At 59.1% G+C, this 22,693-nt stretch overlaps 4 protein-coding genes across 4 annotated transcripts; 3 read left to right on the top strand and 1 right to left on the bottom strand.

Annotated features, from left to right (window-relative positions):
• Window positions 1-683: 683 nt before the first annotated feature.
• On the top strand, window positions 684-3,513 carry VOLCADRAFT_92239 (uncharacterized protein; the record flags this gene model as incomplete). The annotated part of the gene is made up of 6 exons (XM_002951717.1): window positions 684-1,010; window positions 1,348-2,033; window positions 2,205-2,391; window positions 2,837-2,962; window positions 3,356-3,416; window positions 3,494-3,513. 6 exons carry the CDS (start codon window positions 684-686, stop codon window positions 3,511-3,513), a joined length of 1,407 nt encoding a protein of 468 aa, XP_002951763.1.
• A 281-nt stretch (window positions 3,514-3,794) lies between these two features.
• VOLCADRAFT_105189 (uncharacterized protein) lies at window positions 3,795-6,131 on the top strand (the record flags this gene model as incomplete). The annotated part of the gene is made up of 5 exons (XM_002951716.1): window positions 3,795-3,948; window positions 4,354-4,437; window positions 4,773-4,924; window positions 5,245-5,328; window positions 5,826-6,131. The coding sequence occupies 5 exons, from the start codon at window positions 3,795-3,797 to the stop codon at window positions 6,129-6,131; spliced, it is 780 nt and encodes a 259-aa protein (XP_002951762.1).
• A 3,278-nt stretch (window positions 6,132-9,409) lies between these two features.
• Window positions 9,410-13,447, bottom strand: VOLCADRAFT_117895 (uncharacterized protein; the record flags this gene model as incomplete). Its single annotated transcript, XM_002951619.1, has 7 exons — window positions 9,410-9,676; window positions 9,992-10,221; window positions 10,716-11,012; window positions 11,245-11,383; window positions 11,715-11,875; window positions 12,133-12,288; window positions 13,444-13,447. Coding segments are annotated over 7 exons (1,254 nt in total), but the record flags the coding sequence as incomplete, so codon positions are not given.
• A 759-nt stretch (window positions 13,448-14,206) lies between these two features.
• Window positions 14,207-15,455, top strand: VOLCADRAFT_117894 (uncharacterized protein; the record flags this gene model as incomplete). Its single annotated transcript, XM_002951715.1, has 1 exon — window positions 14,207-15,455. A coding segment is annotated over one exon (1,249 nt), but the record flags the coding sequence as incomplete, so codon positions are not given.
• Between the last annotated feature and the right edge of the window lie 7,238 nt (window positions 15,456-22,693).

Raw genomic sequence — 22,693 nt, 5'->3', positions numbered from 1 at the left:
GCAGCATGAGCTAACGCATCTGATATGAACTTATACACGATCCCTAAACCATCAGTAGGAACAAGGTCATCAGAGGTTCCCATACTTACCTATCTGCTTTTTTGAAAAGCAGCTCTCACCGCAAGGTGTCAGACTGACTTGCGGTCCATCAAATCGACCCATCAAAAATTGCACCTGTCAATCTGCCTTTGGCAAAGCCCGAACGCATCAACCACAAAGCCCCCTATATGTGCGCACCATCCATTTGCATGTCAAAGCAAACGCAGTAGTAAATATAACCATTGTAAAGTTGTATAGTCATATGTCTTGGTGTCAGTAATTTACACCAAGTATTTTGAGGCGGTCACGGTGTGCAGCTACGCTTTTAGTGGTCGGTCCATATCTGGGGTCCTTCCCCTTAATCGCCGTGTCGCGGGCCGGTGGGGGCCCTGAACCCCTCTCCTCCAGCCAAACCCTACACCCCTTTCTCCCACCACACAGCTGCGTCTTTGCTTTCACACAACAGGCACACTTTTGACTGTTCAAAATTGCCACAACTTTCCACAGTAGAGAAAGCAGCAGCCCAAGTAACTGTTGCAGAGCAGTAACAGGGGCAGTAGCACTACCACCAGTACTTGAACGCATATAAGCGGCAGCAGAGGAGTTCTATCCCCCGAGCTCGCCTCTATTTCGTCTAGAGGACCATGTCACCAAAGCCGGGCAAGCCGGCAATGGCCGCAGGCACCCGTGCCGCCGCCAGCCGCAAGGAGTCCTCGTTCATGTCATCGCTCCTGGGTTGGCACCGCGCCGGGGCTGTCCTGCTCGTGGCAGTGCTGGCGTCAACTGCCCTAGGCACCTGGGCGCAGTTTGCCGCCAAGCCCGCAACCGCCCTCCCGGCTGCGACCACTACCGCCGCCGCCGCTGTCCCCGCCGGCGCTGGTGCTGCCGCCGCCGCTGTCCCCGCCGGCCCCGGTGCCGCCGCCGCGCGGCCGGCCGGGGCAGCGTCAGCGACCGGCCCCGCTATCCCGCCGGTATGTGTGCGGTCCCGCAGTTCTCCACAGCCACGATTAGTCTGTGGCCACTTCTACCAGCAGTCGTACACACGCGGGTCGTTCAAATTGTTAGATGTCATGGGTGACCGTCTGAATGCGCCGTGTGGTCGGTGTGTACGGTGTACATGTGTACGTGTGTACGATGTACGGTGTGTGAATACACTATGGCTCGCCAACGCTATGAGCTGTGTCCGCACCTGATGATGGAAACCCACTGCCCACTCTGACCCTCCGGTTTTTTTTAAGTATTATACATGCTTTTTTCCAACCCTGCTCGCAAATGTGCTACCAACTACCACCGCCGCGACTATCTAAGGCCTCTGCCGCTGCATCGGCTGCGCCTAAGGCCGGCGCTGCTATTGCCGCTGGCGCCGGAGGTGCCGCCAGCAGGGGCGGCGCAGCTGGTGCCGCCGCCGGCGCCGCCCGCACTGCCGGCGCCGCCGGCGCCGCCGGCGCCGCCGGCGCCGCTGGGGCTGCCGGCGCCGCTGGGGCTGCCGGCCCCGCTGGGGCTGCCGGCCCCGCTGGCCTCGCTCCCAGCTCCATTCGTGGCGCAGCGACCACGCTCTCGTTGCAGGACGACGGCGACTCCGCGGGGCCCGGCGCCGACTCTGCCGGTCCTGACCTCGGTTTCGATTCGACCGCCTTCGACCTCCCTGCCGCTTCTCCTTCTGCAAATCTTGGCGACGATGAACAAGACACTCCTAAACTGTGCCAGGGCAAGACGCCGGCGAAGGTCGTCATCGACCGCATTGTGCCGTACCCCGCCGCCGGCGCCACGCCGCTCATTGTACTGCGCAACATTGGCGGCCAGACCGCCAACCTGACCGGCTGGCGGCTCACGGACAGCGACACTCGCTCCGTGCCGGCAGCAATGAACTTGGTGATGGGCGCCCCGCCTTGCGACGGGCCCGGCAACTACACCATTGAACCCTCCCGCACGCTGGAGCTCAAGCCCAAGAACGACAGCGGACCCTGCGGCTTTCCCTTTAGCCTCAGCTTCAGGTACATTAAGTTTTGGGTGTTTGTATGTTTGTATATCTTTACGAGGGAGCTGTTTTGTGATTGACATTTTCTGTTGTGACCTTTCCTGCTGTGACCAGCAGCGTCATCACATGGTTTCACCTTTACACCGCACCCCAACTAACTACCTAACAAACTAACCGCAAACTGCAGAGACGAGGTGAACTTGTTCGACCCTAACGGAACCTTGATAGCGACCGCGAAATGGGCCGACGCCACCATGGGGTCCGCGCTGCACCTGTCCGAGGACGGCTCTTACGTCAGCATCAGTGAGATGGACGACGTGCTGACGGTGCTCCGAAGCACAGGTCGCCATAAGATCTTTCTGGACGCTCTGCAAGTGCGTGTGATGCGCTTCAAATGAGCCGCGACGAGGCGTGTGTGTGTTTGTGTATTTATTTATGTATGTACGTATTTATGTATAAATGTTATTTATGTATGTATGTATGTGCACCCTTAAGGAGGTGAGGTGCGGGCAAGAGCTGACAGATGAGGTCACGGATGAACCGGAGATGACGGCGGGGGAATGCGAGGGGTGTGTGTGTTGTGCCCCCCCCATTAGGGTGTGTGATCCCCACACTGTCCCCTCCCGTCCCTTCCCTCCGCCGCCGTCTTCAGCAGGGGTTGTTTGCCGCGCACCGTATTCCTATCCGGCGCTCCGTTCCCTTCCCTTTCCATACCTCCAAACTCCTCCCCCCCGCCTCCACTTCCTCCCCCCCGCCTCCACTTCCTCCCCCCCGCCTCCACTTCCTCCCCCCCGCCTCCACTTCCTCCCCTACCCGCAGACCACGGGTCTGGACAAGCAGCTCACCTCCGCCTCCTCCCCCGACTACAAGATGCCGGAGAGACCGAAGCCCAAGGAGCAAATCGAAGTGGCGCCGCAATTTCCCTGGTGGTTCGGTTTCGGAGTGGTGAGGCCCTTATTCCGTACGCACACCTTCCCCCAATCCTACGCACATGCGGCGAAAACCCGGATTTTGCCATGCTGGGGACATTGTTTGATAGGGAAATTGAAAAGCGTCTTTATTCCGAAGGACCATTCGACTGCACGGTGGCATTTCTACCAGCTGGTGTGTGGTGGTGCTAGCTCTACCTGTTGCCGTACTGTGCCGTACTGTGCTATGCTTTGCGTCTTGCGGTGTGCTGCGTGGTGTGCTGCATTCCTATCTCCTCGCGATTAACTAGCTTCCAGGATACAGTGAAAGGTCTTTCCTGCACGCTCATCCGTTCATCGGCGCCTCCTTTCCTAGGATTGTGAACCGCAGTCCTGTCTGATCTTCCTCGGTCTGATCTGCGCGACGCAGGATCGCTCCAAGCTGCCGCCGCCGCCTCCTCCCCCGCCGCCGCCGCCACCGCCGCCCGCCGGTATCCCCCCAGCCGGCCCATTCACGGTACTATCCGAGCGCTTAGCTCACTTGTCTCCTCCTCCTCTCCCCCCCCAGAAAAACGTTGCGCGAATTGAATTGTTGCTCATCCTTCGTTGCGTCGGTGCATATTCATTCTTCCTTGGACGGTTTCTTTCGGTTGCTGTGGGTCTAAAACTGCTCCATTCGTGGAGCGATAAACACAGTGTCAGCCTTTTACGGGCAGCTGCACGCGCGATGCGTTAAAATTTGTTGCGGTGCTGCTTCTGATTCCTAATCGTGAGATAATAAATAACAAAATAACATATAATAATAAATTGATAAATATATAAGTAATAGATATGATCGAATGTATCGATATTCCCTGAATCCGTAAAATATGAATCAGGTTATGGCGCCCACGGACGAGTCGTTCGAGGTGCTGTTGCGGCAGCTCGGCAACGGTCGGCGGTTGCCCATTGAAACCTTCTACCGCCTGCCTGAGCTCCCGGACATCTTGCAGTACCACGTCATTCCGGGCATGTACACCACAGGTGCGTGGATCGGCAACTGCGGATCCGAGCGGCATCAAGGGGCAACAAGGATCAGCTGGGGAGGGGATGGGGGCGGGGGAGGGGGAGGAGGAGGAGGAGGGGAAGGGGGAGGAGAATGGGAAGGGGTGGGATTTGACGGGACGGGAGGTGATGGGGCACAGGGAACGCGCAAATACGACTTGATTCGTCAATCAAATATAAGGATAAACAATTATGAAGGCGATGCAATCCAATCCTGCTTGGCTCACGCGTTTCTCCATCGCGAGTTCCTAACTTCCGAAAATGTGACTGTGGCCTAACGCGGAATCCCCGGACGCCGTAATTTCCCCCCATGTCGTTTTTGGATATGGAAATGTAAATCAGAGTACATGTTCAACAACACGCCCATCTGGACGGCTCGCGGAGTTGAGATCATCCCCTTCAACGACCCCTGCATGACGGAGGGGTCTATGATGCTCCATGACAACTGCGTGGACAAACCCACCCCGGGTACGTTGGACGAGCGGTAGAGAGAGAGAAAGAGAGTGAGAGAGAGGGAGAAGGGTGGAGGTGCGTCTCACTACGCAAAACATCGTTCTCCTGTGCCTTGATATCGCTGCTATCATCGTCCAGCAAGCATGACCAAATGGTCCAAAATGCGTTACTTAATGGCTGGCAGCCGGTGCTTAGGTGCAGGCTTCACAGGTTGTGGCCTCTCACAGCCTCTCACTCCCAATCTCCATTGCCCACTCCATTGCACCTGAAGTCAGGGGTAACTGACTCACTCGCTCACTTGGCCTTCTGCCCATTCACCTTCACCCGTCCTGGTAACATTTGCGGTGCAGACAATTACACTTGCGAGGACCAGAAGAAGTTCGAGAAGTGCTTCTTTCCTTTCATGACCTCGGCTCTGGCGGCCCAGTGGCAGGGCGGCTTCTGCCAGCGCACGTGCGAGCGATGCAGCTGCGCCGCGGACAGCGGCATTCAATGCAGCAAGGTGGTGAAATCAACGAAACACAGAACACAGGAACAAGCGGAAAAAGAAATAATCCTAACAGCCGCCTTTCCACGCCTGAGCTGCCTCACCTGCGCGAAACAAGAAATCCCGTTTATCCCCCTCACACATACACACATACATACACACATACATACATACATACACACACAGCCTCTCATGTTGCCGGTGGGGTTTAGACAGTTCTTTTCCACCCATATCATTAACCGCCTTCCTACATATCCCCTTCCTGCCCCCTGCCCACTCACCCACCGTCTCCCCCGCTCCGATCCCCCATCTTAATGATTCCCCACCCCACCCAGCTCGTGGAGTCGGACCTCATTGGGTCCAACGGTGTGGCGCACTCCGTGAACCGCGTGCTGTTCCCGCCTCCTGTGTTTTCCAAGGTGGGTGGGGTGGGGGTGGGGCGGATGGAGGGAGGAGAAAAGGGTGAGAAGGAAGATGGGTGGTGGGCTGGTGGGGTACATATGTGCGTATGGGGTACATATGTGTGTATAGTGCGGGGACATATGCGGCCGTGGGGGTGGGGGCTGTTCCCATGCCACCGCGCTGTGGAGCACCGCGCTATGAAGGGAACTGGACAGCTTGGGGAAGGGGACCCAATTTGCCTCTGTAGCATTGTAGCATTGTAGCATTGTAGCATGCCTCTGTAGCAGCGAGTAGGAAGGAAGCTCCCGGCTGCCGGCACGCGTAGGAATATGTACGGGTGAAGCGCAATGTAGTAGGGCAATGTGTGTATATATAGCTGTAATGCGCCAAGAAGTCGTTGTTGTTGTTGTTGTTGCCGCTGTCGTGCATTTTTTTCTTTGGTGTTAAGCCGGAGCGCATGCTCCGTGAAATCTGAAATTGCAAGACCTGAAACCCTGAGTGCTGCAACCTCCAGGCCGACTACGCCAACTTGACGAGCATTGAGATTACGGCCACGACTCCCATCCCGGGTCCGCTGCCGGGGATTAGCGCCGCCCCAGCCCCAGCGGGCTCCTTCGCCGCCGCGGCGACAGCCCTGGCCGGTACGGCACTGCCAACGGCGTTGCCGGCGACGGCGACGAACGGGAACTCCGCGGCAGCGGCAGCGGCCGGCCCCGCCAACGCGTCGTCCGCTGCCGCCAACCCCGCCAACCCCGCTGCTGCAGCCAACCCCGCCGCCGACACAGCCGCGGTGACCGCGGTGCCGCAGAGGAAGAAATGAGGCCTCCATTGGCAGCATGAGGAAGAGGAGGACCGGGTGGAGGTTCTGGAGCATTGGTTGGTTGGTTGGGAGTACCAGACGGCTGTCGTACTAACTGCCGTTGTCTGCCGTTGTTCGGGTTGTGCGTGTCCAACCAAGATGTCGTTCAAATCTTGCGACAGAGTAGCCGCGTTATCGTTTGAAGGGAAGGAGAACCGTCCAATGGCTGTTTGGGTGGCGCCTGGAATATCAATTTGATGCGCGTGTGTGTGCGTGTGTGCATGCATGTGTGTGTGCATATGTGTGCGCGTATGTGCATATGTGTGCGTTTTGTGCTGTGTATGCGTGCTTATGCGTGTGTGTGCGTGTGTGCATGTGCGCGTGTGCGTGCATGCGCGTCTTTGACAGGAGCATCGTGCCATGCGCTTTCTCTGCGCGCTTCCCCGTGTCTGTGTTTGTGTTTCGGTCTGCTGCGTTCGGGGGTTGAAAGGATGTGATGTGGGGGTGTAATCGGTACTGTCTTATTTGGGTTCTGCAGATTATATGATCGTTTCGGCCCCGGGCATGACTCGGCTACCTGTACCTCTGGTTTTGCGCCACACACACCCACACACAACCCCACTCACACAGCGAGAGAGAGAGAGAGGATCCCCCTGGCCTTCCGGGACCCTTCGGGGGGCAGCCGTGCTTAATTATTTCACACACGTCCTCCAAAAATGAGGTCGAGTCGCGGAAATGTCCGGATTTGGGCAGCCCTTTCGATATGCAACGGTGGCAACGACTATCCCCCGGGGCTCCGCGGCCGCTTTCAAGGCGGAGGAGGAGGAGAGCTGTCCGACCCCCTTAACGGCCTTTACTTGCCTCCCCGTAACCCCTCCCTCCCCCTCCCCCTCCCCCTCAACGTCGATCCCAATTTGCGCGATAGTGTTATCCTGAGTTTCCGTGGCGCTGGGAGGGCGGGAGTTGTGTCAGTGTCTGAATGAAAGTGGAGCCGAAATCGTCTGGGAACTGCGCGGTTTTTTTCCAAGTTTTTAAGCATCGGTGGCCCGTAATCCCGTAGTGGGGTCGCTCGTGTGCACATGTCTGAGGGAAGAGGTGTATGTATGTATGTATGTATGTATACGTGTGTCTTCACGTCATTTTGTACGAGTTGCTCATTCCAAGCAAGGATCACACAAAGGCCATAAATTGCTTTATGTAGTCGAATGTACGTTGTACGTGCATGTGCTCGTACGGCAAAAGGGGAAGGGGGAAGACAGATGTATTTGTGCTTCCTTACATGTGGTGTGGTTTTTTTTATGTAAGTGGACGTGTGCGTCGCGGGGAGATACGAGAGGGCTTGATGTTCTTTCACCATTTAGGCGTTTGGGTTTAGAAGCCGTACGGGCGAATGTTGAACGAAAATTCTATTCTGTTGTATTAGTGGCTCATTGTCGTGTTCACTACGACGGTCGGTCATGAAGTTGTATTTAAAGAAAAAAGAAAGGGAGAGAGAGATAAAAAGGAGAGAGGAGAGATTGGCGATATTTTGTGTAAATGTAATTCATGTGACGTTCTCTTCTGTAGAGGGAAAACAAGGCTGTGATGTTACTTCTTCTTCTTCTTCTTCTTCCATCATGTATGGGAAAAGAGCCCCAGCAGACAGCCATGACGCCATGCCCGCCTGGACTGCCTACTCAGTCTTCGTCAGTTCTCACTAAACACATTCCGCCTGTTGTCCCCGGCGTCGCCCCAAGCCATCACTCCATTTAGGGACGAGGGGGCCAGGCCCCGGGAACAAAGGGGAATAAAGGGGAAGGTCTTGGTCGCGTTCTTGCTCGCGCGAGGCGACAAGACTGTGCCAGCTGAGAAGTGGCTCCTGTCCTTCGCCTACTTGTCTGTGACACGGCTTCTACACATGCGCCCACACATCGCGTTCAGTTTACCACACACCGTCATCTGCTGCTGTTCCTGGGCAAGTGACCGCAGCGAGGGACACGATCAGACCGGCGCATGGTCGCGGGAAATGGAAATCCGAGGTGGCATGTAAGGACACCAAGTACTACACCCCACCGCGCCACCCGCACAGTCGTACATGCTTGCGTGTCGTGTGTTGCATGTGTGTGTGAGTATCGCCAACAGGGGTTTGGGCGGGGTGACCATCTCTACCGGTATTAGTTGAAGGAGATGAAATGAAATGCGTACGACAACTGATTAACCGCCAACTGTCACCGGTTAAGGTAAAAGTGTCGCGTTTGCTGCTGCTGCTGCTTAGTCGTCAGCACGGCGCACGGCGGGGCGTGTTCTGATGCTTCAAGAGCATACACATACATACACACATACATACATGTACATACATGCATACATACGCACACGCGCAGCGACACCTGCCGTACATTGAGTCGAGTCGACAGGGCGATGTGATTATGAGGACTCCTGCATGGTCACGCCGCCGCCATGTACGGCAGAGGTGCCAGCTTTGTGGAACCCGGGAACTGACCGAACTGAACTAACTGGGTTGATTCATGCACTTCACACACACACAGAAAAACACATACATACACATAAATACACAACACACACTGCACTCGCAAGCGCACATACATACATATGTACGTTGGCAGTCTGAGTCGGGGTCGGGAGCACACAAGACTAACCGACTTGTGCTGTGTGCTGCCGACCCTTGCGCTGTGTTTCGGCTTCGGCCCCAGGCTCTCGCGGTCCACAGTGTAATCTAAGTCATACGTACACACACACTGAATTTCCACACACACACCCCACTGACATGGGGGTTAGTTGCCTGTATACCTGCGGGGGCCCCCCCCACTGGTCACCCCGGGTACCTGCGGCCGGAGGACAACTCGATGACTTGATGTACACACACACATGTACCGCTTGAAGGACGTAACGTCATACCACCCGGCGCCCCACCCGCCCACCCGCTATAGCCCAAAAAAGACGTGCTTGGCGACTCGTCCGCCCTCGGCACCCAACACACACACGCACACACACACACACACACACACATGCACCTAACAACCTGCACAGCTCCTCCCTCCCTGCCCGCCTTTGCCTCCCTGCCCGCCCCCTAAACCCCCTCAGCCGCCACTCGCAGCGTCACCACCGTGTCCCCCACCTCCACCCTCCCCTCCGCCCCCGCCGCCCCCCACGCTCGCCGCCATAACCACCGACCGATTTCCGCGCCTGGCTGGCCCCGCCCCCCCGGGGCCTACACCCCCACTCCCTCCCCCCGCCGCGGCCCCCCCCGCCGCCCCAGGGAAGAATCTAGAAGACGCCGTGCCGCTGGCTTCCAACCCCACCGAGGGCGGTCCCCCACCCGCCGTGGATGTGGACGAGTGATCGCCCCCCGGGGGGAGCAGCTGAGGCCCGCGGCCACTGCCAGGGCGGCCGGAGGTGATGCGACGGGGACCGCTGGCGGCGGCGGCGGTGCCGCTGCCGCCGTTGGGCCGGCCGCCGCCGCCGCCGCCTGCGGCTCCGCCGCCGCTTCCGAAGGTGTTGAAGAGCCCGGAGAATGGCTGGGCGGCCCGGGCATTGACGGAACCGGCAGCCAGGCCGTGACGCGATGGCTGCGAGCGAGAGGTAAGGGAGGCGGTTATGTAGTTGTTGGGTGGTTAAGGGGGAAGGGTTTTGTGGCAACTGACCAAGGGAAGCGAAGCCCACATTCTTCACCTTCTTCCTCACTCATCAGAACCCTTGAACCATGGGTTGGACACTTCAGGTGGTGGTTATGGTGGTTATGGTGGTAGTTGAGCTTCGGTTATTAAGTTTTCCGTATCAGATCCCAACCCCCTCCCACCGCATCCTGCCAGGCCGCTACATCCCCACAGCCCTAACCCCCGCCACCACCACCCCGGGTAACACACAGCCCCCACAGCTCTTACCGGCGCCGCCGCAGCCTCCTCCGCCTCCCGCCGTACAAGCGCCGCATCCGGCATTGATTCGTACACTGGCAAGGCCTCATGCGACATGATCACCGAGTCGTACACACCCTCCGCCGGGACGCGGGTCGCGACGGTTCGCCGCCACTGCTCTTCCACGTCAGCCAGGTAGTACGGCAATAGCTCCTGTTTGTCGGACCGACTTCGCAGTACGGACGACCAGGAGGATGAGTCTTCACAGTTGGGGGGCCCACATGACCCGATGAGCGAGCCGTAGGAGGGGGGGGAGGGGGGGAAAGACGAACCAGGGGAGGGGGGGAGGGGGGAAGGGGGGGGGTAGTTGGAGGGCCTGGAGGCGGGTGGGGGTGTGTTTTTGTGTGTTTTTGTGTGTTTTTGTGTGTTTTTGTGTGTTTTTGTGTGTTTTTGTGTGTTTTTGTGTGTTTTTGTGTGTTTTTGTGTGTAGGTGACGTGTATGTACCGTGTGACATGCTGAGTGTAAGACTCTTTGGAGAGGTGGTGGCCCCCTCCCCTTCCCTCCCTTCCCTTCATCGCCCCTCTGGATCCCTAAGCAAATCCACATTCCCTCTTTTGCCCGCAACCCACCCACCCACCACCCTCCTCTCTCCCCCCTCTCTCCCCCCTCCACCCACCACTCAAATAAACCCTAGAACCCCAACCCCCAGCTTTCCCCCCCAACCCACATACACACATACACACACACGCACACCTGACAACCTCCTGTCGCAGTGAAGCCCCAATCTCCGCCGGCCCCCCGCCGCCTCAAACCGCGCCCGCGCCCTCGCCTCCCTCGCCTCCGCCGCCCGCCGCTCGTCCTCCTCCCGCTGCCGCCGCCTCTCCGCCGCGGCGTGCGCCCCCGCCACCAGCCTGTGGCCCTCCGGGAGAAGCCCCGCGAACCTCAGGGAAGCGGGGTCATCGGGTTCGTGTGACACGGTGCGGGGGGTGGGGAGGAGGACGGGCGGGGCGCGGCGCCGGCTGCTGCCGCTCGTACTGGGAGTGCTGCGAGCTGTGATGAAGTTGGATGGGGGGAGACGCCGGGGGGGGTCGGGGGAATAAAGTTGGTCGGTGTGTGTGTGTGTGTGTGTGTACTGGAATGATGCATCATGTTCCCTTCCTCCTCCTCCTCCTCCGCCGCCGCCGCCACCGCCGTCGTAAACCCTCGCCCCCTTCCCCCCAACACAACCCAACACTGTCCCTAGGGTCCACGAACCCGTATACACCGCCATGTCGTACCCTACCTCTCCTCCCCGCCGACTTAATCCCTCTCAGCGCCCGCAGGTCCCCCACCGCCTCCTTGGCGGCAGGGTCGGCCGTGTTGAACACCAACACACGAACAAAGTCGGAGAGGTCTGGGTGGCCCGTCTGGTCGAACATAACCTGTCGCCGATGTGGGGATGTGGGGTATCGCGGAGGTGGGTTTTGCGTGTGAAGGAGAGGGGGGGGAGGGGAGAGGAGGGTGTTAAGAGAGGGGAGAGGAGGGTGGGGGGAAAGAATGATGCCATTGACCACGCAATGAGCCAACTGCCCGCCAACAGCTGCTGCACTGTCATCAACTTGCCTCTCCTGATCTCCACACGGTGGACCTCCAGCTCCCCAAGTCCCAACCCGACCCCCTGCCCTTCAGCATCTCCGCGGCCCCACACAGCCCATGCAGCCCCCCTAACCCCACCCCCACCCCCACCCTCTCGCATACTTATACGACGCTCACCAGCAGTTGCTGCAGCTCCGTTCCCTCCATACTCTGACACAGCTTCCCCAGTTTGTAAGATGCTGTGGGAGAGGATATGGCCAGCATGTGCAGCTCCGAGCACCAGGACCGGATGCGGCGGAGGAGGAGCTCCTCAACGACCGCAGTGCCGGAGAGAACACCTGGGGGGGGGAGTAGGAGGGGGGAGAGGGGGAGGGGGGAGAGGGGGAGGGGGGGAGAGGGGGAGGGGGAGGGGAGGGGGAGGGGAAAGGGGAAGGGGAGGTGTGTGTGTTGGCGTTCGAAGCTCCCGCGGAGGGGTAAGCCGGGGGAAGCCAGGAAAGAAGAGGGCAATTGAACACGCCTCTCTCTTAACTCCCAACGCACAGACGTCGTACACGGCATGTCGTTCACACACATCGAGACCACATGTCGTACACACCTAGATTGCTGGTTTTAATCCGCCTCCATTCCATTCGTAAGACGTCCGTCAACTGTCCGTGTAGCTGCGCCGCCAGCTGGGAGTGGGTGAGTTTGCGCGGACCGCTGGCGACCCGTGGGCCGACGGCGGCGGTGGAGGGGGCGGAGCCGCGGCGGGCTGGGGAGAGGGAGGGGGAGGAGGCGGGGGAGGTGGTTTGGGCGGTGATGGAGGCGGTCGTGGCAGGTGGTAAACCCCCGGAGGTGCTGCGAGCGCCTTGTACGGCGCTGCCTCGGGTGTTTCCCGTGGTGGGGCTGCCAAGGTTTGTTTCGGAGGTGATTGTGGCGCGGAAGGAGGCCAAGGGGGCGATGGAGCTTATACGGGAGCCGCGGGGGGAGATGGTGGGAGGCGAGGCGGCGCGGTCGGGGCTGGCCGAGCGCGGCGGCGCCAAGGGCGGCAGGGCCATGGACCCTGTGGTAGAGGTGATGCTGGTTGGCGTAGGCGGAGAACGAGGTTATGCAGTAGTGTCGGGCGGGCTGGGCGCCCAATCGAGGAAGGGGCGCTAATTGCGATGCGACGAGGCAGAGACATAAAACGCGTTAGTCCCCAAATGTATGAATGATGATGAGAATATGCTATTGATTCATAACGGGCTCCATACGCAAGCTATTTGCCTGTGTCATTGAACACAGCGACTTCTCTAAGGACAAAACTAGGAGGTCCGACTCCTATTGTCTCCAGCAAGCGGCGTCGTTAGTTAAGCTTAAGTAGTAAATATCTATATAAGTAAAAAAGGTTCAAAATGTGTTGATCCTGCAAAATATTGGTTGCATAGAGGGTTAACGATGTCTATCCAATTAGAAGGTATTGGCAAAAAGAGCAAGCCTGTACTGTTTAACGCCAGTGATACCGGATGTGATACACGCTGATGGACGTATGCAAGCGCACTGAAATGTTCGTTGTACGGGGGCCGATAACGGCAAGAAAACCCCTTCGGCAGCCCTGATGCACCAGGACTTCCGGAACACACTGCGATGCATGAACCTCTAAACCTCACAAATGACAGTAGACGATAAAGACTGTATTGATCAGGAAGCGTTGAGTCCAAACTTGTCGTTCGCTTCTGCTTGCCGTCCACTGATCTGCACGATTGGAGATGAATTTTCGCCCTTGCTGCGTCTCGTATGCCATGAATCTCGCCTGGCTGCTGATGCCGAGCGGAGACGCCTGCAGGTAAACTTTCGTTTCGGAGTTGTGCGAAAGTTTACAAGAGATCTGTTCTGTACAAGCTCGATAACTGAAAGCCAATCGAGGTAATAATTCAATTTGTCTAACCCATCATGTGACATCTTCTGCCTCGCCAAGGAGCTGGGTTCCTCATTGTCTCAGAGAAATGCTTGTCTCGCACTGCACCGTGCGACGCCAGGCCAGCGCGGCAGCGGCGTTTACAGATCAATTGTATTGCATATATCCCTCTTTCACATTCCGAAAGTGCTTTTCCTGCCTTCGCCCCCTGCAGGTTCTCTTGCCCGCCCATCCGTCCCAACAAAATATCCCCCAGCCCCAGCACCTCGCAGCCCTTCTCCGCCGGCTACCAGCCCTGGCCATCGTGGACATTACCCAGGATTACAACGAGAACTATAACGACTCGGACCTCTCACCTGCCAGGACCTTCCCACCCACCAGCCGCACCCTCCCTCCCCCCGCACTCCCCTCCAAAGCTCTCGCCACCACAGCTACTCCACAGCCGCCGCTGCCGCCTCCACCTACGCCCTCCTTCTCCTCCTTGACCTGCTGCTACTGGCGCACGTTTCTCTCCTCCCTCCGGCCCCAGCACCTGCGCTCCCTGAAGCTGGACGGCTTGGTGGTCGGGATGCAGACCCATGGGTCATACATCGTAGCGGCCTGCAGGCACAGCGGTTTGCCGCAGACCCACGGGTCGCACAGCTTAGAAAAGCACGGGGAGCTCGTTCGCACCGCCTGCGACTGCAGCAGCGATGCGCAGCTGTCTCCAAAAGTTAAAGATCAGCAGCAACGTCCATGGCAGGGGCGGCGGCGGCCGGATTGGCCAGGGCCGACGTGCCGGGATGCTGAATTGATGACGGCGACAGCGACGGTGGCGGCGTCCTGGTGCCCCACCCTGGAGCTCCTGGCGCGGGTGCTACAGCGCGCCCCAGGGCTTCAGGAGCTGGCTTTGCTGCGAGTGACGGTGCTGCCGCCACCACCGCCGTTGCGGCGGCGTCCTTTCCGTGTCACGGCACCGCGGCCTCATCCCGAGGCGGCGGCGGCGGCGGCGGCGGCGGCGCGAGCGGTGAGCGATGCAGGCGGTGATGCAGGCGGTGATGGGTTGCCTGGGGCTACCGGCTGGTGCTCGGTATTCTGGGCCCTACCCACGGGCTTGACATCGCTGCGCCTGGGGCTGCTGCAGAGCGGCGGTGACGACCGACCCACGGGTCACGACTTCGATATCGGCGGCGCGCTCAGTACAATGGAACCCCGTGGAGAGGCAGCCGATGTGCCGAAATGGCAGCACCGTGCATGTGGCAGTGGTAACAACGACGGCGGTGAATGCGGCAATGGTTGCGGCGGCGGCGGCGGGGTCGTTGACCAGCTGTGCGCCGCCTGCCTGGGCGCCGCGCTGCGCCGCCTGCCCCGCCTTTCCTCCCTGGAGCTCAGTGGCGTGTCGGCCCCTGGCGCGTTGAGGGCATTGCAGCTAGCAACTGCAAGGGCGACAGCGGCGGTCGAGTCATCATCCCGAAGGGGAGGAGGAGGAGGAGGAGATGCGGGGGCCAGCACCGCCGCTGTACAGCAGCACCAGCAGCAGCAACCGCCGCCAGCCTCCCTGGCGGCATTGGAGCGCCTTGTGCTAGATTTGGAGGGCCTTATGGATCTTGGGTCGCTGAAGGCGGTGGTGGTGGGCGGGCGTGGACTGCCCCGGCTGCGACACTTGATCGTAGCGGAGCAGCGCGCCATCGTCCCCTCGTGGCCGTCCACCGGCCTCTGTCGGCATCGTGTTGGGCCCGACGACACGTACATCGACAGCCACGGCGGCGGCGACGGCGGTGACAAGGTTGTTACGGAAGAGCAGTTTGAGGAAGAGCCATTTTCACCGCTGGATTCCGTACTGTGGATGCTGAGGCAGCCGCAGCTGCGGAGGCTGTCGTTTACCTCAGACCGTGCCTTTACTACCTTGCAGCGGCCGCCGCCGCCGCCTCCTCACCCGTCGCCTCACCCGTCGTCGTCGTCGTCAACAGTGGGTTCGGATGGCGATGGCGGTAGAGGCGGTGGCAGCAACAGAGGTGACGGGGAGGCTGGGCCCTACAGCGGGCGTGGTTGGGACGAGCAAGGTGACGGCGGCGGCGGTGGGTACAGCTGTCTTTCGTCCGTACGGCTCAGCTTTGGCCTAAGTGCCGAGGCTCTAGAACCACTGGTCGTGTGTTTGCCCGCCTCCGTCACCGGCCTCACCCTCAACATCGGCACGTTTCACCGCCCCGCCGACGTACTGGCGTCATACGCCGCCACCGCCTACCCCCGGCGCCGCCACTGCTGCGCCGACGACCCGCCAACAACGACAGCGGCGGCGGCGGCAGTGCCACCTGCGCAACTGGGCCCCCTGTCGCCGGCTTTACCGGCGGCAACGGTTGCTGCTGCGGCGGCGGCGGCGGGTGCGCTGGACTCCCCCGCGTGGCTGTCCGTACCGCCGTACAGCTTCCTCGGCGGGTTGCGCTTCCTGTGGCCCGCGTTGACGAAGCTGCCGCGGGTGGTCCCGCGGCTGAGGGAGCTCCGGGTGGGTGGCGGCGCGGCGGCGTCCTGCTCCGACCACGTACTCCGTTGTTGGGCGGGCGCATCCGGCGACCCTGACAGCCTCGCTACCCCCTTAGTGCTGGACCCCAGCTTCAACGCAATGGTCAGGCACCAGCCGCCGCCGTCGCCGCCGCCGCTGCCACTGCCACTGCAGCTGCAGCAGCAACCGCCGGCGGGTTTAGCCTCCTATGGCGGCGCTGGTGACGGCTCAGTACCTGGTTATGATGCTGGAGGAGGAGGTGCAGGGTCGAGGGGTAATGGTCCGTCGGTTGCCGCCATTGCGGCGGCGGCGGGTACGGCAACCGGCCAGCCCGGGTCGTGGGTTGTGATGGTGCCGGCAGGAGCTAATAGCATCAGCGGCGGCTCCGCCGCCGCCGCTGCCGCCGCCGCTGCCCCCGCCGCAGGCGGCGGCACTGCTGTCGCCGCCATGGGATGGAGTGACTGGTCTCGGAGCCTGGAAAAGGTGTGTTTTATGGCCCAGGGCCCGACGGTGGCTGGGGCGCTTCACCTCCGGAGGTTCATGGGGGGCTTGAGGCGGCTGCAGATAGTGGTGGATGGGCGACTGACGGACGTGGCGGTGGCGGGGACGGGGACGGGGACGGGGATGGGGGTGAGGCCGGACGGGCGTCCGGCTGTCGCTGGCGGCGGCGGCGCGTGAAGATGATGGTCCCTATGTGTGACGTGTGGGACAAGGGGGCACATCTTCACCCGTGGCAGCTACCCGGCGAAACCCTGCCTTGCCTGGTATTTCGGGGCACCCTCATCTAGTCACCCTAGTCAACTTCTCAGTGGATCGCTTAGGTTCCACACCCACCACTGATCTGCCGGATCAACGGCGGCTCATTTCCATTCCTGGTCAGCTCGCGAGTCAACTTAATCCCAGGTCACCACCGTCCATTGACTAGGGACATTATTACTTTCCACCATCGGAAGGATTTTCGACCTGACAGGTCTCGATCCCGGAACCTCCGGGGGCATCGGTGTATGCGTAGTTACCAGTAGTGCCTGAATTGTATGTATGTATATATGTATGTGCGGGGGGACGGGCTGTGGGCTGTACGGCACACTCCCATCTCCGAGCAGGGCCGTACACCCGTTTGGGTGACGTGGCTTGTGCGTGTGCACGTTTGCGTGTGCGTGTATGTGGTCGCTCTGGTAGTACACGTGTGCGGTGGTGTGTGTTGGAGAAAGACCATCAAGTTTTGCCGACGGCACGTTGGCAGTGAATGGGCAGTTATTTGGCAGGGTTGATGGACAGTTGGCAAGAAGGAAGACTAGGTGACCGTTGTGGTCAGACGGCGTCAGATGTCAGCTGTTGTCGAACAAAACACAAGCGTTTGTATTAGTTAGTTGTGCGCTACCACTGCACTTTTGCAGTTTTTGGTAATACCGCTGTGGTAAAACGTCATAGTTGGAGTCGTCATCAAGTCCATCATCCGATTGTGGTTTTGTTTATGATGTCATGTCAAGGTAGGAGAGTTGACATGGTCTATTACATATGGATATTTTATACACAATCATGAATGGTGATGATGATCATGACGAAATGCGCAAGACACTTTTTGGAAGATAGCGATATCGGTGTCGGGGGGAGCCTGAGGACCAGCCCGAGACTTCCGGCGTTTGAATCGCAGCGGCTGTGTGGTGGTGATCAGCCGGCGCGTGTGCTCGGGTGGGCATGTGTGGGCGGGGGCCCTTGACAAGATGGCGCCTCGTGAAGAAAAAGTGGGACAAGGGGGTGAGGCAGAAAGCATGTGCCGCCTGCGGTCTGGTGCTGAGAGTGAGAGTTTAACTCCTCTTCTTCCTGTGGATAGGGTACATTTGATGAGTTCAGCATATTCAGAATACCGCTGTGGCGCTAAGGAAAGAATTTTTTTTCTCGCGGTCATCACTGATCAGGCGATGTGCTGCTTTTTTTTATCACTGTCCTTGCGCTCTGCTGCAAAGCAACGAAGGCAAACGTTAGGGTATTTGGGCCATGTTATGATAGCCAATATACTCGCCGACAAAATTGACGCTGAGGGTCAACTTCAGTATGAACCTGCCATTTTATACTTTTGAATGTTACGGTAATTCCAAGTGCCTTCGTTCTATTTTACCACGTTGTGGATAGCTGCAGTTCCTTGCGCAGCCTCGTTTTGATCGGTTTGCATCTGCCCTGGTTTTCAACGTTCGACATTTCCAGCTTAGTATTTTTTGTTTAAGTGGCTCAAATTTGGACGAACTAAGACGTTTCCCCTTATCAAATTTATGAGGCTTATATGAAGTGAAGATTTATCGATGTATTTCGCGACACAGATGAGGAAAGAAGGGAAAGAATCTGCTGCTGCCCTCTGACTTCCTCCTTTTTTCCCCTCCCCCGGTGGGCCATAGACAGGATATCCCAAACCCCCGTGGAGCCGTTTCCTCCGCCTGCACCGACCAATGATACATCCCCGCTCCTCCAAACCGTACGGCACCAACGCATATACTCTCGTACACAAACATTCACTCCGCTCTTATCGCCATCATCATAATTGGTTCGCGAATTCGTTTATTTCCCCGTTCCTTTCCTTGGCGAGGTGGTGGTGGAGGTGGGAGAGCATCCCTGGCATGTCATGCAACATGGTGGTGGTAGTAGCAGCAGGAGCAGCAGCCGCGGCACAACCCGGGCTTCATGAGGTCTTCCCTCATCCCCTCTACACCTACTCAGCAATGTTACAGAACACCAGCAGCAGCACGGCCACAGCGCAACAAAAAGGCAATATCGCCACCGTTTGCGCCGCTGTGCATTCCGCATTTCACAGCAATGGTCAGCCGTCCCAAACCTGAAGGCCGCCGCAGACAGAGATGATAAAACGAAATTACTAATAATGCGTGCGACGCTGACGCCACACCAACCACACCACACCTGCTGTCTGTGGGGTTCCGCTGCCTCCTCTGCCTCCTGCACGTCCTCAGTGACCGTATCCCCCCTCCACAGCCCGCCCCCTCTCGTCCCCCTCAATCAGGACTCCGCACCACCACCACCACCACCACCATCACCACCACCACCACCACCACCACCCCAACAATCTGCACTCCCATCACCACCATTACCTTGTAGCCATCATCGCTACCGACATCGTCAACGGCATCAACGTTTCCACCGAGTACCGTGTACGGCTCAATGTACGCCCACCCACCCACCCTCATATTACCTCTCTCCGACCGCTAGCTGCCACCCGCTGGTTGACATTCCTGGAACCCCCCTTCCCCTCCCTCATACATCCTGCACATCAATAAACCGTTTTTCCGCGTCCTGTTCCTCCCCTTCTTCTTTTTCGAGGACTGCTGCAGCTGCCGCCTAGAGCTGGTACCCGTATATGGCGGTGGATATGTCGGTAGCTATGTCGGTGTCCCAGGCCCTCCGGGCCCAGAGGACCTGGCACTCCTCGCCCCAGACACCGCCCCCATGCGCTGCCACCCCTGCCCACCCCCCAACCAGTCCCGGCCCTAGGTACATCACCGGCATTACCGGCCCGCCCAGAAGCCCTCTCTTCTCTTCTCTTCTCTCCCTACCCCCCCCCCCAACGACCACCTCATCCGCCTCTTTCTAATGCTGCCGCTGCCGCCATGCCGCGCCCTCGTCCTCTTCCTCGTCTCCAAGGGCTACGTCCCGTCCGTTACCAGCACAACAAAACATTGTTGCGCTGGTCACACCTGGTCCGTGTCGGTGGCATGCGGGGACCTCCTCCGTGCCTCAACCCGCAAGCGGGGCTTTGGGTCTGGGGGGGGGGCCTCCGGCCTGTGCGGCCGGCCCTCCCCCGCACCCACCGCATCCACCCACCCACCCAAAGCCCCAACCCACACAACACATACCACCACTGCAGAGCTTCGACACCTCATCCCACCAGCTCCAGGGCGTCTTGAAGGCGGTCAACGACTTCGCTGACCACGCCCCAAATTGCAGAATCGGCGACGACGATGATGACCTCCTTTCTTGGAGGCTGCACCTCAAGCGTCAGGTGGCTCCATCCGCCGTCAATCCTTAGGCAAATGCGATCGTGGCTTGGATGTACTTTTGTCGTGTATCTCCTCGGCCCGTCGCCGCCCCTCAATCGAATAGCAAAATGGCAAATTGTGCAGTGTGCTCATGATCCGACGGTTCAGCAGTTGGAACGGCGCTCCCTAGACTATCCATACCTTCCCATGCTACACACGCCATGCCACCCAGTAGACCGGCTCCAACATCGGGGCGCGTTAGGTATACAGCCTCATGCTATCCATTGGTCCTCCTGACCTCATCTTACTCGCTGCTCGTCCTATCCTGGCCCCGGAACAGCGGGGCTCTCTTAAGGCGCCTCCATTTGCACCGCCTTTAGCGCTACAACCTTTCGCCTTCCTGGGTCATTCAGATACAACACGACACACTCAGATGCAACGTGCCTTCCTGTACGAGCTACTTCTTGCTGCCCTTTCCGGCACCCTTTCCTTGCACAAACCCCAAACAGAAGCAGCTCGCTGAGGAACGCCAGGAGCAAATGAAGCTGCTGCGTACCTACAGGTAGGAAGTTGTAACGACCTACGGGTCGTTTTACAAGCCATGCGCAACTCCGAACCCCCCACTTGCACGACACGCCGAGTCTTACTAGGAGACGTAGGCGATATTCCCTTCCAACACAGATGAACAGCCGTGCACCCGCCAGCGTGTTCGCAATCCAAAGGGCTCCGGGGAATGGAGCCGACAGCTTTGCGTTTCCGGGGGCCTTTCCGGGGGGGGGTTGACATTGGTTGATCCAGTTGCGGCGCCGCGGTTTCCATGCTCATGGCGGCCGACTCCAGGAGGATTAAGACCAGCTGCGCCAAATTAGGCATCGTGGCCAGCACAATGGGAAGGACTCCGACTAGCCGGACGGCTTCACTGTCCACGGGCGCCATTCCGACAGCGTGGGGGTTCACAGCATGTCGGTCTCAACTGGCCGTTGACAGTTGTTCACCAACCGCGACAGATCATAGCTTCACGGCTCAGAGCGCGGACCTGTCAAGAGATCTCGATCTACTGGAGTAGATCTGATGGCGCCGTTTGGACGAGCGATGCAGTGCGGCGCAGAGGAACTGTTGCGGTTGTGGTGAATGAAGTAAATCACTCAAACGGCAAGCGCGAACAAAATCATCAAGCTCCACAACAGCTCCACGCGTTCCGAAGTGAACTGACAAGCTGGTAGCCAATCAGGTCCCTACTTTTTCGGAAACGGTACAGTAATACATCGCGGTACAACTATACTAGGCCCCACTGCAGACAGCAGGGCCAGAAGATAGAGAGCCGCCTAATGCATCCTATATAAAACGCCTTCCACTCACCCCGCCACCTGTTGCCGTACAAGCCTGGGAGACCCACCTCAAGGGGGTTCGGCCGTCTCTCGGGACCGCCCGCAATGCCGAGAGAGAGAAAGCGATGGGAGCTGGCAGCCGCAGCTGCCACACACGGCGTTCAGCTCGGTCGACCCAAGCGCCACCGACGCCAGCTGCAGATGCGTCAGAAACGGCACGCCGTACAATCTCCAGGGCCCTTGGAGATGCCCGGGAGCACCCGGCGAGCTCGGTGCAGGACCAGTCCCGGAAAGCCTGCTAAACGTCGCTTCCGCTGCCGTCGCCTCCACTGCTGCCGCAGGGTCGATTCGGTGATGCACCGCCCTGCCAGCGGCATCCCCTCTTGAGCTCCAGTCTTTGGATCTGCCGTACTCCGGCTCCGGGGACATGCAGCACGTTGGCGTGGCTGAGGGACAGTCGTCGCAGCCCGGCTGGGAGATGATCCGGCCGCAGCAGCAGCTTCCCCAGCCACAATGCGGCGGCGCTGGCGGCGCCGGCGGCACCGCTGCCGCTGTTGGTCCCTGTGCCGGTCGACGGGTGATCGTGAAGTCCCAGCTCCTGACATGTAATACATGTGGCGGCGCTAAAGTTGGATTGTCGCAGGAAGGAAGGGTGAATGGTGCGATGGACGACCCATGGGTCCGTTAGGTTGTGTGTGCCTGGGTGTGTCCGGATGTCCTTGACATGCAGAAGTCCACAGAAGCTCTGTGTAATGGCGGAAGGCCCATCTGAGTATATCCCCTGTTACGCCTTTGCCGTGATACAATGGTATCGAGACGGGGCTGCACGACTTCCGCTGTAATCTGCGGGTGGGCCGTCCTATTTAAACTATCAGCAACTAAGGCCGACGGCTTACGACGGTGTATTGGATAATCCAACGCTAGAAGAGCGTGAGGTGGGAGGGCTCCTTTGCTCGTGAATTGGCCGAGGACGTCCTTTGCTAAGCGGGGGGCAATGTAACGACGCAAGGCCCCTTTGAGCATATGCCCTTTTGAACTGTTGGCCGTTGTGCCCGTTGGATCGGAAGTGGCCTTTACTTTCTTGTTTGTCGTGTTTGGTTTCTGTTTGTCGTGTCGGGTCTCTTGTCCGATTTCTCTGTTGTCGGTGACCTGGGCGCGTGGAGCGGTCGTTGTTTCACAGCCGGTGTTTCAGTTCAGGCCCCTAGTTGGCCGTTTGGTCACCCCTGAGCGGGCACATGTTTTGGCATTTTCGATCGTCTGCCGTCCCTTCTTCAGTGGGCGTCCATCAGCGTCTGTTGCGTGATCTGTCGCGTCTGTGGCCGGTGGGTCAGTCTATGCGCGGTTGGGGAACGCTGGTTTGACCTAGTTCTTGTGGAGTGTGTTTGGCGCTTTCCGTTCGGTTTGTTCGCTCTTCAGCCTGCGTAGAGGTGGCGCGTCCGCAACCCTTGCTGCTGGGTTGCCGCTTGGGGGTCGTTGAGGCTTTTGGCTCC

This window comes from Volvox carteri, assembly GCF_000143455.1.
Source record: "Volvox carteri f. nagariensis unplaced genomic scaffold VOLCAscaffold_25, whole genome shotgun sequence".
Classification (NCBI taxonomy): domain Eukaryota; kingdom Viridiplantae; phylum Chlorophyta; class Chlorophyceae; order Chlamydomonadales; family Volvocaceae; genus Volvox; species Volvox carteri.
The sequence above is the reverse complement of the archived record's forward strand: the minus strand, read 5'-3'. Positions and strand labels throughout refer to the sequence as shown.